The following is a 16,856-nucleotide window of genomic DNA, read 5'->3' on the forward strand; positions in this document are numbered from 1 at the left end:
AACTGCTCATCAAGGCTTTCCAGCCGTTTTCCGACAGTCACTTGATGGTCATTAATGTCATCAAGGGTCTTAGCTCATCGTTGGGGGCTATATATACGTGATCTCATACCATTCAAGAGGTACGTATCATTTTAGCACAGAAAACCACACTCCACACTTAAACTGACTTGAGCATCGGAGTGCCTGCAGGTACACAACCCCTCTCCGCTTCAACAGGGGTCATCGAGAGCTCAACGTCGGCGCGGTCACATATTCTGATCAGGCACGATCAACATGAATTCCATCTTTTCACTATACATGCTCTAGCTCCATAAAAAAAATGCTCCTTTTTTTAAATTCACCAAATGCTGCTTCGATGTTTTTTTTATACTATAATTAAACAAGTTTGACTATTAATTCTATGAAAAATGAAATTGGGATGAGTAACTTTGTAGAGTTAGTTGAAGTAAAAGTTGAAGAGTTTGAGATTGAGAATTGAAGCCCTAATAAATATGAAGTATGATTTATTGAGGAAATAAAAGTATAATTGATAAATTATATATATATATAATCGATCTTCCGCAAAAGATAATATGGTTAGTCAAGCCATTAAGTTTGGTTTAGTGATGAGAAGTTTAGGTAATACGTTATAAATAATGTGTTCGATTCACAGTTATTGTAAATAAAAAAATGGTTAGTAGGATCCGCAAAAGGCTAATCTAACGTGGAGGTCACCAACATAAAGAGCGACCTTTAACATCATGACACCATCGTGCATCCACGTAACCCACAACAACAGGTTGGTGACAATAGAAAGAATCATCAATTATATTCATTCATCTTCCTCATTTTATTATTCTAGGTGGTAAAAAGTATAAATACGAATAACTTTGATATAGCACACTCTTTTTTTTTATTAAAGGTGATCCATGAATTCCAAACTCACTTGGCGTAGATGATGGGCTAATTGGTTAGGAAATAATTGTTCTTCAAAATTTTATAATTGACTAGTTTTAGAGAATTTCTCTAGTGAATTTTAGAGTTTTTTTTTAATGATATTTGTGGAGCAATGATGTTTAGGAATGTGCGTTTAGTTTTTTAGTTTTTTCTAATGAATGTATGTTTATAATATTTGTGGAGCAAATTATCTATATACTTACGGGAGGATGCAGACACTTTAAGGGGGAAATCCTTTCCTCCAAAAAGTTGGTCGAAATTTTACAATATTTTCTTGTAGTATGATTTTTGTCTATAAAATATCCTAACAGAATAAATATTGACTTTTCAAATAGATTCTCAATTCAATCATCATTTCAAAATAAAAAGACTCTAATCATATTTTATCATTTCATTTTAACTTAAAATTGGTTTGAAAAAATATTAGTTTTTTTTTATAATCATGATATTATTGAAAGTTACCCCAAAATTTAGCAAGATGGTAAATATTATTGAAATTTTACTAGAAGAACAATTTATATCAAAAGCTTTTATTTTTCTCTTGATTTATATCGAAGACTTGTTTAGAACTATAACAATTGTTTATAGGGTTTTGCTAACCAGTGCCCCCGGGACACTAGTTAAGGAACCAAAAGAAGAAATAAAATAAAAGTTGTGCATGGAAAACATCAAAATATAGATTTTTTTTGTATTGACTACACAATTTCCAAGTAAAACTTTCTAAATTTAAATCCTTAACAAGTGCCTTTGAGGCACTATTTAGCATTTGTCTTGTTTATATATGTAGAACTCATCACCTTCAGCAATTGGTCAGAAATACGATCTCTTACTCATGTATATAATAAAATATTTGGTTGTATTATCTATTCCATAGATTAAATCAGTGTTTTAAAAACTGGAACGAACATCGAACCGGTGAGGATACTGGTTTATTGGTCGAACTATCGGATTACTGGTCGAACTGCATGATAAATTCGATTAAATCAGATTAAATCGATGAAATAAATCGGTCTTTATTATAAAACTATATACTCCCTTCGTCCCTTAATATAAGTCACCTTTGCAATTTTCCACGCTTATTAAGAAAAATTGATAGTGTAATAAATGTGTACTTTTTGAGTATTACAATTACTATATTGTCCTTTGCGAAAAAATTTGTTTGTAGTTAACTTTACATATTTCAATGCAAAGAAGGGTTATATTTGAAAAAGTAATAATAAGTGTGTCTAGGGAACCGGTTGTTTTCCCGTCACATCATGTTTGAAAAATTTTCCCGTCATGTCATAAGCCGCACCATCACGTCACCACCTTCTATTCTCCCTCTAGGGGGCGTTCAAGCAGCCTCCAGCGTTCTGTCCTTTTTATATGCGTTTTTGCGTTTGTCTATTGCGGTGTTCAAGGTTTGGGTTTCATCGCTACCTTTTCACTGGTGTTTCAGCGATATGTGGTTTGTTGTTTGGTTCCATATACTTGGTTTCTACTGTTTCACTGCTTTCATCCTCGGTGGAAGACAGTTTTTGGTTTGTTTATGTTTCTTTGTGAAAAAATCGAGATCTTTTGATCTGGATATGGTTCTCAATGCCGGAAGAAGAAAGAGCTGCATTTTGGGCGAAAAAAAAAACATGCTTGTAATCAAACCGGCGATTCGGGAAAACCACCAGTTCTTTCCGGTCCAATAGCTTGCCCGATCCATCGTATGAACCAGACCGGACATCCCCCGGTTCCCGGTTCGACCGGCCGGTCCGATTCGGTTTTTAAAACACTTGATTAAACCAACAAAGATAAGTTATTTCTAAACGATAATGAGAACTTTATATCTATAAGATAATAATTAAAATATATAATATATATATATATATATATATATATATATATATATATATATTAAATCCCTGAAAATCTATTTTGTTTATTTAGATTTTTAAAGAAAAATTTATTGCAGTTTTGGTCTCTCTATTTTCACAGTTTTATAAAATTGATTCTCCTATTTTAAAATATGACGGTTTTATTTTCTCTATCAAATATTTTATCTAATTATAGTGATACAGCATGATTTAAATTAAGTTTATAAATGAATTTCTTACGATTTCATCGATGTTGATATTTTCTCAGCATCATATCATATATCACACCATTTAAAAAATATTATATCACCAATTTTAAAATAAGAAAACCAAAACTGCAATTATACTTTAAATTAAAAGAATTAATTTTTCTATAAAAAAAAAGAGTTTATTACTAATATAATATATTAAAATCGAATACAACCAAAGTTACTAATTTATCCTTATTACTTTTAATCACGTTGCAAGTTTTATATCCTTCACTGTAATTTTACTAAAAAAATATTAAAAAAATATAGAAAGAATATAAGATAAATAAAAAAAATGATATGCTTAAAAATAGAAACAACACAGATTATACATTGGAACAAAACAAAACAACCTATACTCATAAAAATAGCAACAAAACAGATTAATACGACCAACTCAATAATTTGTTAAAAGAAAAAAGAGAATAAAATGGTCAATAAACAAAATTATATAAAAAATAAAATGAATATGCATAAAATTAGTAATATAGAAATAGAAAAATAAACAATATTTTTCATAAAAAAAATAATATACTATTAATAATAATAATAATAATACAGTAAATTTAATTACTATCAAATTTACTAAATTATCCTAAATATTTCTAATCAAATTTTTAAATTTTTATTAAATAATTTACACGGGACTATTATTTGTGACGGATACATAAAAAATTTCATAATTTATCATTTATAGTTATAATCAAATTTATTCATTTAATAGGATTTACAAAAAATAACACAATAGTTTCACTTATATTTTAACAATATTATATAACAAATTTTTAAATATTTTATTCTAAATAAATTTTCTACCATAATATAATGACAAACTTAAATATCGAATAAAAGTCAATAACCACGAGTCTTTAAACTAGTTAGTTTAAATGGGCGTTCTTAAAAAACATTCAAACGGGATTTTATTTTATTTTATTTTTGTTTCCTAAACGTTTATGCACAAATGTTCAAATTGGTTGGCAGATTTGGGACATCACAACTCTTTGATGCAACGTTTAGTTGAAGTTTGTCAGTTTGGTTCAATAGTTATTTTCTTATTATAAAGAGTAAATAGTTTTGTAACCTAAAAAAAAAGTAAATGATTTTATTTTATAAAACTGAGGCCAACTGATATTTTGGTGTAATATGCATGTGCGGATTTGACTGGAGTATCCCCACTTGTGAGATTGACAGCTGAGGATTTTACTATAGGACATGCGGTCCTCAAAGTTGTTTCAAGCAAAGTGGCCAAACATGAGAGAGCGTGTTCTAACAATCAACATGTGTTTATACCATTTGCTTTTGACACGTTTGATTTCCTAGCACAAAATGTTGTGAATATTTTGAAAATAGTTCAAAGATTCATGCACAGCAATGGGGTGTCTTCTATGTCTCTAGATATAATATTGGCTTTTTTATCCTTTTTGAATCGGATGTCTTAAAATTACGTTTTGAACCTCGAGAGGTGTCTCCTAAGTAATTTTATTTTTTTCCATAATATATCCTAAGTGAAATTTAGGATTAGTAAAAATTGTATCTTCAAAAATTGAATTTAAGTTAACTTAAAATATTTGTTTTTTAAGTGGAGTTTTTTTTTTTTACTAATAGAGATTCTTCTTGGATTAAATGCATTTCACTGTGATAATTCTTTTTATTTGTTATTTATAATAGAGTAGAGGGTCAATCTATTTGGGTTGGTCTAGTGGTATTGGCTTGAGACCTGAGAGTATGCTACTTCTTAAGTTCTCATGTTCGATTCTCTGAACTATTAGAGAAAATAATGTTGGAACAACAAATCTCCTAATGTTCATACTGCTCTGAACTCCCAATTTCATTCACACAAAATATCATACAATGGCACGAAATATTCACCAAAATAAAAAAAAAATATAGATACTTGAACTAGTTTTATAAAATAAATCGGTTTTAGATGAGAGTAGTTTTGGTTCGATTCATAAACCATATATTCTAATTCAGTTTGGTTCGATTTTGAACCATGAACACCCCTAAGTAAGACCTACATAAATGCGTATGGATCTTATAACATAAATTTTCCCGATGAAAAATAATCCCAACCAAAGTGGATCTCACTTAATTTATTCTTTTGGTTGATAGACGAAATGACAAAACCATTAAAAACTTACACACACAAAGTGGAGTGATCGTTGTTTGAACTCCTATCCTAACGATTTTGACATTTGTGACGATCGAATAGAATTTGTGCACCTCACGTGCACTTAATTTTACCAGCTCAACTAATGTCCTTTTTTACATTGTAGAATTTTCAATTCACTTTGTACATAACAAGTCACAACACGAGATATTTGGAAGGAAACAATAAGCGTGAGTGACTGAAAGAACAAAAAACTTGACTGTTCCCACGCTTTTTAGCGTACAATCCGCCACACTCGATCCCCGCCCACCCACCTCCTCCTCCCGTTAACTAACAAAAACGTCTGTCTTTCTACATATTTACCAACTAATCAGCCGCCGTTACCACCGCCTTCCTCATACATACTGCCGCCGTTTCACGTCACTTCAACTAACTCTCTCTCTCTTTCTGTTTCTCTCTCTCTTATCGGTGTCTCTATCTGCGGCACCGTACCGAATTCGATACTCCAAGAAAGTGAAACGTTCCGTTTAATTTGGATTGGATCTCAGAAAGTGATATACATTTTGCTTTTTTCTCACCTCAGGTATATATAAAAGCGATGCCGTTTTGCTTCGTCTTCAAGAATGCAATGCTGTTTTTTTCCGATCATCGTTTTATTCATTGATCTACGAGTTTTGGTTAATGCTTTTCTTAATTATATCGATTTTTGTTTTCATCTAGCTTAATTGTGTTTTTACGATTTCAATTTTTGTTTCTAGTTTTGTATGTGGATCGTTTCAATCTCGGTGAATTTTGTGTTTGATTTTTGTTTTGTTTTTGCTTAAGGTGTTTTAGATTCGAACGAGCTTTGAATTTTGGTTTTTTGTTCTTTGATCGTTGCATGTATTAATTTTTATGATTGATCCAGTGTTTTGGTTTTTTTTTTTTTTTGTTTATTTGGGGATTTGATTTGATCCAGCTTAATAGTGGTGTTTACTTGTGTTATACTGTGGAATTCTTCAAATTAAGTATTAATTGTGGCATGTTCTAGTTTTCTAGAGTGTTTGCATTTGTTTTTAAGGGATTTAATCTAGCTGAATATGCTGTTGTGTTATGATTGAATTAATGGTAAACTTTGAAGCACCGACACATCTGATCAAAGGTGTGTCCGGTGTCTGACACAACACTGAAATGTTGACAGTGTTGTGTTCAGTGTCCATGTTTGTGTCAGTATTTCATAGCTGCTAAATGAAATGTTGTGTTTTTTCTTCTTAGTATATTCCATCATTAAATGTAGTTCTTGCTTACTCGTTGTGCAGAGGTAATCTAGGTGGGAATTGTCTGCGTCTTCAATAGAATGCAAGGTACAAAACCTATTTGATATTAAGATGCTGATTTGGTTGTACATATCTTTGTTTTGGTGACTGATGACTGTGATTTTAGGAGATGGATTATTAGTTCAAGAAGATGAGAGGAATAGAAGTTTAGAGCCTGAGACCTCTGAGGATGAGTGGCGCAAGTCTCGAGCTAGATCTCTTAGGAGGAGAGCAATGACTGCTTCAACGAGACTCACTTATAGTCTCCGGAAGCGTAATAAACGTGTAGCGGATTATCAATTTGATTCAATTATTATAGAAGATGTTCGTGATGCCAAAGAGGAAGAAGCTGTGAATTCATTTCGCATGGCTCTACTTACAAGAGATCTGCTTCTAGATTCCCATGATAATTATCACACAATGCTGAGGTAATTCATTTTTGAAGTTAACTTTACTGCTGAGTATGCAGTTACTCTTTTGATAGCCCAATTTTGTCACTTCAAATAAATTGAAATATCATTGGTTATACTGTTCGGATCTCATTGATTCACACAAAGTTGCAACTTGAAGCACATTTCTGGAGAGACATTGTAGTTTCTTCCTCTCTTTAATATGATTTTGCTTTCAATTTGGAGTACTCTTCCTCTTTTATAACAGAGTTCGATCACAAGTTTAATTTAATGGATTTATTTATCTAGATTGCCATCCTTTGATATTTGAAAACTTTTTCCAGAAACTTTTCTCAAGGAGAATTGATTTTTCTTTTTTGACAAATCGAGAATTGATAAATATTATTTTTCTATGCAAGTTTTTATGCAAAAGGGAATGCTTTACAAATGCAAATTGTTGCAGGTTTCTGAAGGCCAGAAAGTTTGACATTGATAAAACAGTCCAGATGTGGGCAGATATGCTTCATTGGAGAAAGGAGTATGGAGTAGATTCTATTTTACAGGTAAAGTTTGGTAGTAGTTGGTTTTTCTTTTACTTAATAGGAAAGGTAGTCTATAGTAATTTGTGCACAAAGGTTAAAAGAGCTTATCTGAGTTTTCAACTCAAAACAGCCACCCAAAGCATGTTAGTTGTAGTGAGGAAACATCCTGTGTAGTATTCCAATATAAGATTTTTCCCAATATTATTTGTTTGATCAAGAAATATTTTCATCAGAAGGAACATTAAAACAATAAATAATGTGTAGGATTTCATATATAAGGAGTATGAAGACGTTCAGCGTTATTACCCTCATGGTATGCATGGTGTGGACAAAGAGGGGCGACCAGTTTATATTGAGAGACTTGGCCAAGTTGAACCCAACAAATTGATGAATGTCACCACAATAGATCGATTTTTAAAATATCATGTTCAAGGATTTGAGAAAATGTTTAAAGTGAAATTCCCAGCATGTTCTATAGCAGCAAAGCGGCACATAGATAAAACAACAACAATAATTGATGTGCACGGCGTGGTAAATTCTATGCTTAAAACAATATTTCAGAATAGCTTAAATAACAATCTGTGGAAATCAAAGTTTATTGCTACTTTATATATTTTGCAGAATTGGTTGAGCTTTAGCAAAATTGCAAATGAACTTGTTATGCGCATGCAAAAAATTGATGGTGATAACTACCCTGAGGTAACTAAATGTTGTAGGATGTTGAATTTAACTTTGTAAGAAAATCATAGTAGTGATCTTTAAAGTTGCAATCTCAATAATTCAATTCGGAGATACTTAAAAAGATAACAAAAATAAAATGCACGCTGTTTCTATTCGTGATAGCTAATAAAATGGAATTTAGTACAAATTAGGATTTGTATGTCTTTATTGTCCTACTAAGTTCAGTGTTCATGTTTCTTTTGTCATTATAAAATTCATATTGTCAAATAAATTTCAAAAGGAACCTGAATTAGGGGTACAAATCTTACAATGCACTGTACCCTTGCTGCAAAACGAAGGTTGCCTTTGGTAATATTGGTACACAGACGCTATGCACTTATGAATGTGCTCTTCTTTTTTCCAGACATTAAACCAGATGTTCATTGTTAATGCTGGTAGTGGATTCAAGCTAATATGGAATACAGCAAAAGGATTTCTTGATCCAAGGACCACAGCCAAAATAAATGTATATAATATCTTTTTTTGTGCTTTGATTTGACTTTAGAAAAAAATGAGAAGAGTCTAAATGATTTGTTCTGGATTTACAGGTTTTGGGCAACAAGTTTCAGAGCAGATTGTTAGAGATTATAGACTCATGGTTTGTGTTGTTTTTGTACGGTCTCAGCTAATTAACTGCTTCTATGTCTGTAATAATGAATATTTTACGAGCATTTCCTTTTCAACAGCCAACTTCCTGATTTTCTCGGTGGAACTTGTTCATGCCCAAATGATGGAGGATGTCTTCGATCTAACAAGGGACCTTGGAATGATCCTGACATTTTGAAAGTATGGCGTCATTAGGATTGTTTGTTTTGCATTTGTTTTAATTCTATCACGAATTATTTCTCAAATCTACAGCTAATACTCCCTTGTGCTATGTCCAGTTGTTAAATTCTAGAGAAGCAACAAAGCCAACGATATTTGGAAGTTCTTCTGTTGCTGATAGATTAGACGCCGAGTCATATGCTAGCATGGTCACTCATAAATTGGTTAAGTTTGAGTGCAGTATTCTTCTTTTTTGCACAACTCACGAGCCACATTCATACTGTTTTTGCATGATGTGATGCTTACTCACAACTATTTCTTCACAGGTTACAAGCACTGAAATATCTGAACCTGGACCAACGTCAGAAGCAACATTGATTCCTTCTACCTTTATGCAATCAGTTCCTTCTAGTGAGAATGTGAGCTATCTTTCTATTTTCTTTTTTTTTTTAGTGTTTTATCGTATACATGTAGAAGGTATAGGGTTCAGGTATAGAGAGAAGAAAAGGAATACTAAGAATTATATATTTGGGGGAAATGCTGGAAACAAACTCTTTCCAAATACTCTCTTATTGGGATAGATTTATGTGGGTACCATTCCCTATTTAGTCGGACATAGTTCCAAGTATTTGGGACCCACATGAATTTCACCAGATAATGAAGAATATGTTGGACTGTGTTGTTAGCATATTTCATTTATATCATATAATGTGAGTGGTATGTTGCATTTTATTATAGAAAACAAAGTACTGATCTTTATTTATACCAATACTGCTATTAATCCTCTTTAGTTAATCATCATATAAAATGAAATATGAAAATCATTCCTCAGAGATAATTTGTTAAAGAAATATGTAAATGGTATGCTGGCATATGTTAAATATTTTATGATAAAATAACAATGTGAGATGTTTCTCTAGACATCCTAACAATACATTTCATATGAGAGTTATGAAACCTGGAAACTGACATGAACACCAAATACAACACTGACACATGCAAAGTCTAAAATATAGGACATTGGGATATAGTAGACACTCACATACACATAGGAAGCATATTGGTTGTGATCATGAGAGGAATAAACCTCCACTATTCACTTGTAGTTGTATGGTGAAGAATGAAGATTATCTCCTCACATATACTCATGTGATACACGCCCTAAGTATATACATTTGTGGAGTGCAAAGTATGATAACGAAAGAAGTTTGCGTAAAAGAAATTTGACGATCAGACCATATCTAGAAAAAGAAATTGACGACCAAAATCACCCAATCCAAATTAGAAAGAAGGATCAAAAGTGTTATTTAAAACATTTTTTTTCTTTCTCATCTTATTTTTATCTAGAGTGAAACACTTCTTGGGTCATTTTTGTTCATGAAAATATTGGCCGCGGTACTTTTGTTGCCGAATTAAAAATTTGAGGATACTAAAACCAAGATGAAGATTTCAAACATAATTGAAAGTTTGTATAATATTTAAATTTTTTTATCTTAAATTTCTAATTATAATTCAACGATGATTGAAATATGATTGTGAAATACCATATATGCCAAATTTTAAACTTATGGATATAAATAAACTTATTGAAAAGAAGGAAAAAGTTTTGGAATAAAACTGAAAGTCTATATATATATATATATAACCTTTAATATTAAGTAGATAATTAAAAGTCAATTTTCAGTAATATATATATATGATGCTTTTGCATTTATTTTGTCACTTTGTTTATAATATTGAATAACTGCAACTCATGTATGATATGGAACTATATTGCAGAAAAGGATGAGAGGCCGTGGATAATTAAAAGTCAATTTTCAGTAATATATATATATGATGCTTTTGCATTTATTTTGTCACTTTGTTTATAATATTGAATAACTGCAACTCATGTATGATATGGAACTATATTGCAGAAAAGGATGAGAGGCCGTGGACCTATCTGCAACCTAGTTGAGCCAAACAATGATGCCAAAGAAGTGGGTGATGATGATTTACCAAGTACGTCATCCAAAAGCTTGTCCTATTATAATTAAGGATTGGTTTGTGTTTTATTATTGGGTTTAGTATGTTTAGTCCCCAAAATATGTTAAATTTGGTTTTAGTTTCGAAACTTTAAAATGTATATTTTTTATCCTCCATTTCTTGAAATTTGCTATTCATGGTCCACTGATCCTTGTTGTGAAATATGTCTTATTAATCGGTGATGTTTTAAATGGAGTGACACTTCAGTTTCCCACAAATAGTCAAATAATCCGTATTGGCTGCAGATGTGTTAAAACTCCACCTCACCTGGCGAAGTTATTTCTGCAATATACGTAATTGAAAATGAAACCCTACTCTTTCACACCTGTTATTCTTCCTCGTCGATCTAACAGAATCCTAATGCTAATACTCTTTACCTGTAGAGTTTGAGCAGACACAGTGATGATTGAATCACTAATGTGAACCCCCCATTGAATCAATATTCTCAATGGAATAAATAATAACAACATCATCAACCAAATTCCTCGTACCTCAATTTCATATTCTTTCTAATAAGAGAGTTTCAATCAAAACTTGATCGGCGAAGCTAACACCCAACCTAGCCTAGAAAGTTTCCACCGAACCTTCTGTATTACATGCAATCCCATCTCCTGTTCTACCTAGAGTGAAGATCAACGCAATCAACTGAAACTCCAATTTTGTTGTCTATTTGGAGTCACTCTTTGAGGTTGGTGCTGTTATCGGAAGGTGGGATCTTAATCTCAATTTGGTAAATTGGGGAAATTATGTGGCTTGGTGAGGTGGAGATATTGTAAACACATCAGCAGTCCATGAGTATTATTTGCCCAAGTGTACAATAGGCCAGAGGTATTACCCGGTTTGACACACTAGCTGTTAATGAGATGGAGTCCATGATGAGAATAATGAATAGCACATTTTCGGAAATGGAGGGTGAAAAGCTACTTTTTAAAGTTCAGAGACTAGACGAACTTCACCATATTTTGGGGGACTAAAAATTAGTTAACCCTTTAGTGTATTTATCAGATGATGCTCATGTTATGTGCTCTATATGATAATAATAGAGTATGTAACATAACCTCAGCAATCTTGAATTACATGACTTGAGTCTGGAGAAAATGAAAGGAGGAATTTGATCTAGTTTAAATTTATTTAGAAAATTGTTTCACTTGGTCCAGACATACCCAGATCATGCGACACATGGTCCTATGGCCATCCATGTTTTCAGAACAGAATGGATATTTATGACTGTATATTTCTTTGTCTGCCAGCGACTTTTCTTTGGAAGTTCAGTTTTTATGCTCTGGATTGTAATATTCTTTGTTGCTGAAGTGATGTATCTGACAATTGTATTAAGTGTTTAAGGCACATTGACTTGTTTCCTTTTCTAGTTAGGAGAATTCTGTATCCTGCACTAATTATACTTTAAAAAATGGTGCATCTGATAGGTGGTTCAAGCAACAATCATTCAAGAAGACGACCAAATAAGCTAATTTCCTATATCACTAGTACATTGGATCTAGTCATAGTCAAAGTGTTAGCTTGTATATATTTATTATTTGCAGCACTGAGGAATTTTTTTGTGGTTCGCTCTGCCAACAACGAACCAGGAAGCCATCAGAAAATCCAGCTAGTGGAATCCAGCTCTCTGCAACAATTAATCACTCCGGCAATAAAGGAGCCAATTTGGCAGAGGTTGCGGGATTTGGAGGCAGTAGTGACTGAGATGGCTAATAAACCTAGAACAATTCCTCCTGAGAAAGAGGATATTCTTCAAGAGTCGTTGAGTCGTATAAAAGGAATAGAATATGACTTGCAAAAGACAAGAAAGGTAGTGCCAGTCTCCTGTGATAAAATTGTTCCCTTTGAAGGATATATTTTTTAAAGAATTCACATTACTGTGTTGATTGAGTTTGCTTCTTCATTTTAGGCACTGCTTGCAACTGCTTCGAAGCAAGCTGAGCTTGCTGAGTCACTGGAAAACTTAAAGGATAATAATTTTGATGTAAGTCACTATTGCCTCTCATTTTTTCAGTTTGAGAACTTGATGTATAAGCTTTGTTAATCAAAATATATTGTTTTATAATGTTGCTATGTTGCCAGTGCATGCCTTTATTTCCAAATTTTGTTAATCATAGAATTTCACTTGGAAGATTTTTTGACATTTATATCAAAATTTTGTCATGACCTAAAGGGGAAAACTCAGTATATTTGAACTGTGCACATTTCTGCAAGGCTGGTTACATTTCAATGTTTTACTTGATTTTTTTGACGTGTGTTTCCAGATGGAATGTATGTTCTATCTCATCTCATCTGGTATTGTTTAATATATTTTTAGATGTTATTGTCTTAACTAATTTGCAATACTTTTTTCCTACCGAACCTCATTCTTTGTAATTGTATATACTGATATGATAACTTTCTAAAAATACAGGGGACAAAATCATGTTGGCGTAAAAATAGTAAACGATATCCCCCTGGAAGATGAGCATACCTCTTTACAGCATCAGTTTGCGAAACTTGCCAGTATATTGTTTTTGATACTATGCGGCTGAATTACCACCGGATCTAATAAACTACTCTTGACTTATATAAAGGATAAAGGATTTACTCTCATAGGTGACTTTACTTCTGTGCTATATGGACGCAATTTTGTACTTACACACACACCCTGAAAGAAATGGAAGTATCTTGCAATACCCATTCTTTTCAGGTTTGAGGATGGTATACGGGGAGTCGACACCCCCAATCTATTCAAGGCAGCAAGAAGTTTTTATGAGGACTCAGGACTTGGTTCTTTCTCTCAATAGGTATTATTGTGTCAACCACATTATTTTCTTACTACATTTCCTGTACAGAGAGTATATAGCTACAAAAAATGCTACTCAAATTCAGATGTATTTATATTAATACTAGTAGCATTTATGCACAAAAGGGAAACTTTTTCAGGTGATACATAATACATAGCGAGTGTTTTACACCATGGACTTGATGAATATATAATTGATTGGATGTCACTTTTTAATTTATCTCAACATCCAAAACTTTGTTATAATTGTGTTCATTTCAAAGGTTTTTATGAGTTTTACCTATTTTATAAGAGAAATGTTATCGGAACACAAGTTTTTTATACACATACTTGACACACATATTGCTCAACGGCAGTTTTCTAAATACTTGTGATAAATGGTCTCATACTCCTTTATTTGCTCATTTCCTTTTATGAGTCATCCTCAAAGAATCGTTCTAGCTTTGTGATGATTTTTCTGATCTTTCTTTTGCCGTTCATCCATTGCACTTCTTTCAAGCTTCACACCCCTTGCATCCACAGGATGTGTGTAGCCATCTGTGACTATATCCCACAAATCTGCATCGTAACCAAGGAAGAAACTTTCGATTTTGTCTTTCCGATAATCAAATTTTTCTCCGTCAAAGATTGGAGGTTTGGTAGAGTAATGATCTTTCTCATTTCTCATTGTTGTTAGTGTTTGCCATAATGTGTTTCAAGATAGGAGTTTTTTCTGGCACACTTAAGTGCTTGACACGAGATTGTCAATAATAGAATTGGAGCTTTGATACCAACTGAAGGTTCAAGAAACACAAGAAACGATGGTTTAAATTGGGTTTCTATATTAAAACTTTTTCACACTAAAAACAATGACATAATAGAAAGTACACAAGAAACAGAGCACCACAAGATCTTAATCAACTAATCAAACTGATTACAAACTTAAAGACATATTGTCAAAGACTTCTTGAAGCCGCTGACTAAACTTAGTCCTCAAGGAATTCAAACAAGGTTGAAATAGAAAGATTGTGTGTTTATAAAGATGCTTAAGTAGATACAAAAATGAAATTCAAGATTAAGCTTAACAACGAAAATATTTCTAAGGGTTTTTACTTTGTTGCTCTAAGATTTTGAACTTGTTCCATAAGGATTAATTTTCTTCAAATTCTCGTTGTCCTCTTAATATAGACGATGATGATGAATAATATCTTTGAGGAGGGAATAGAAATATCCTTTGATTTCACAGTTGTAATCGGTATTTTGGAGATCCGTTGGTAGTACGTTCCTTAAGGATTCAAAGTATATCTGTCCCTTTTTAGGGATTATTTGATTTTGGCACTTAATTGTACTAACTCCAAAAGATACTCTACAAAAATAGTTTTCTGAATCATTGACTTCGTATTTGAAATGAGTTGAAGCTTGATCAGAGTTAAGTGCCTATAACATTCAGACTTTAGAGTATCAAAGTGATTATGGATGTTGCTGCAGAAGTGTTGACTTGGTTGCATGCGTGCTCGAGATCCGACAACTGATTCAGACACCGATGGCCAGCAGGGATATACCACAAGGCTCTTATCCTTACCTTGTTCTACAGCAGGTCAAGAGGAATATCCATTTCTATTACCACTATCATAGTAGGAGGCATCTACGCAGTGATGTTGTGCATCTGTAATATTCATTGAATATTAATTTTTTTTATATTTAATGATTTTTGTATGGATAATTTTATGGTTGGTTTATGGGTACTTAATTTATTAATAGTTTGCGTATTTCAACTGCTTTACGTATAGTTGCGCATTTATTTATGCGCTATTTTTTTTACAAATATTTATGCATGGTTATGCACTTAAATTTTTCGAAACATGTCATGCCCAGTTCTAATTTGGAGTGTGTTTGCTACCTAGATGGCGAACTATAATAGGGTTCGCAAACATAAGCAGCAAACGGTGAAGGTGTTTGTTGTCTAACAAGTGAACCCTTTTATTACAAATAGTAATAGCATTATAGCCCCAACAGAAACGAATATATAAAGTAATATCAGCAACAGCAATAAAAGGAAAATGAAATTGTGGATAAACTTAATATAAAATTTTTAATTAAAAAATTAGATAGAAAAAATACATCAATTTAAATATTATATCGGAGATTTCAACTTCTAGTCTAATATAACATGATTAACTAGTCTATTTTTTTTTACACAAGCTAGTGTAATTAAATATAGCAATAAATGGAATATCTGCCCTAGAAATCTTCAAGCTTCAAATGTAAGAGACTACATCGAACATCTCGACTTCTAATTAGATACAACAATGGGGGTTGAACTGAAAATCTTCACCCGTAGATTTTCAGAAGTTAAATGGAGGAGTTTGGCATGCATGTCCCACTTGTTTTTCAATTACTATAACTTTGTACTTAGCTGGCAAAGCGTCTGTTTTTGTCCTACAGGCCACCACCTCTCTACTCCCACCTGTTTCGAATAGTGATATAGCTTCCATTTTGGACAAAAAAAAGGTCGTCAATTCCCAACCATAATAGTTAAACAAGACTGACAGGACTGATATAAGTAATCAACGACATACTTTGCAGTTATTTATACGAAACGAAGAAAAATTAAAACAAAATAGTAAAAAATAATATGATAGTTTGACATAATGAGTAGCTTTGTAAAAAAAACTTGACACAAGTGCGGTCAATTAATAAAATTCAATCACAATTTAACGGTATGAAACAGTTTTTTCCCCATTTAATTAGTTTGAATCTTGATTGGATGAAGCTATGAGCCAATCATATTAGACAACGTGACAAAACAGTTTAACAGTATAGAACAGTTTTTCCCAATTTTTGCATTTTTTACATTTTTGCAAGGGAGGTCTCTGGGTGCTCAGGAGGCACAAAAAGAATAACTTTTTTTTTTTTGTACAATATATAAGGCCACTTCTAATATTTGTTTGGTTATTCAAAAGAAAACCGTTGATAACTACATTCATTACAAAAAAAATCAAAATTAGGTTGATAACTACTAGGGCTTAGTGCGAATCTAACCACAAGATTATAACCACGTCGGAAGATGATTCTTTTTCAAAATACATCTAGATGATTATACGAATACAAATACTACCTATGTAACACAACCAACACTTAAACTATTAAATATTAATAAAACATCAATACTTCTGGGACTAAATGGGTAAATTTAATCGCAAACATTTTAAAAT

General features: G+C 32.3%; 1 protein-coding gene across 4 annotated transcripts; it reads left to right on the plus strand.

Annotated features, from left to right (window-relative positions):
• The first annotated feature begins 5,297 nt into the window (after positions 1-5,297).
• On the plus strand, positions 5,298-13,917 carry LOC123888602 (phosphatidylinositol/phosphatidylcholine transfer protein SFH9). Of its 4 annotated transcripts, none has more exons than XM_045937682.1 (15): positions 5,298-5,721; positions 6,437-6,481; positions 6,561-6,861; positions 7,286-7,385; positions 7,629-7,895; positions 7,986-8,063; positions 8,449-8,550; positions 8,633-8,682; positions 8,771-8,870; positions 8,969-9,073; positions 9,176-9,268; positions 10,766-10,850; positions 12,302-12,684; positions 12,784-12,858; positions 13,288-13,917. In XM_045937682.1, the coding sequence occupies exons 2-15, from the start codon at positions 6,475-6,477 to the stop codon at positions 13,339-13,341; spliced, it is 1,800 nt and encodes a 599-aa protein (XP_045793638.1). In that variant the 5' UTR covers positions 5,298-5,721; positions 6,437-6,474; the 3' UTR covers positions 13,342-13,917. The 4 variants fall into 4 exon arrangements, with proteins under 4 accessions (XP_045793638.1, XP_045793636.1, XP_045793639.1 ...); XM_045937683.1 differs by having other exon boundaries at positions 5,331-5,721; positions 6,576-6,861; XM_045937680.1 differs by having other exon boundaries at positions 5,330-5,721; positions 7,629-8,063.
• The last annotated feature ends 2,939 nt before the right edge of the window (positions 13,918-16,856 follow it).

The sequence above is a fragment of the Trifolium pratense genome, linkage group LG6, assembly GCF_020283565.1.
Source record: "Trifolium pratense cultivar HEN17-A07 linkage group LG6, ARS_RC_1.1, whole genome shotgun sequence".
Lineage (NCBI taxonomy): Eukaryota > Viridiplantae > Streptophyta > Magnoliopsida > Fabales > Fabaceae > Trifolium > Trifolium pratense.

What these genes read in the sequence shown, in the direction of transcription:
- LOC123888602 (XM_045937680.1), top strand. An exon ending in ATGGTGATAACTACCCTGAG is followed by an intron (nt 8,064 to 8,448) that starts GTAACTAAATGT and finishes TCTTTTTTCCAG; the next exon opens with ACATTAAACCAGATGTTCAT. An exon ending in ACTTGCAAAAGACAAGAAAG is followed by an intron (nt 12,685 to 12,783) that starts GTAGTGCCAGTC and finishes TCTTCATTTTAG; the next exon opens with GCACTGCTTGCAACTGCTTC.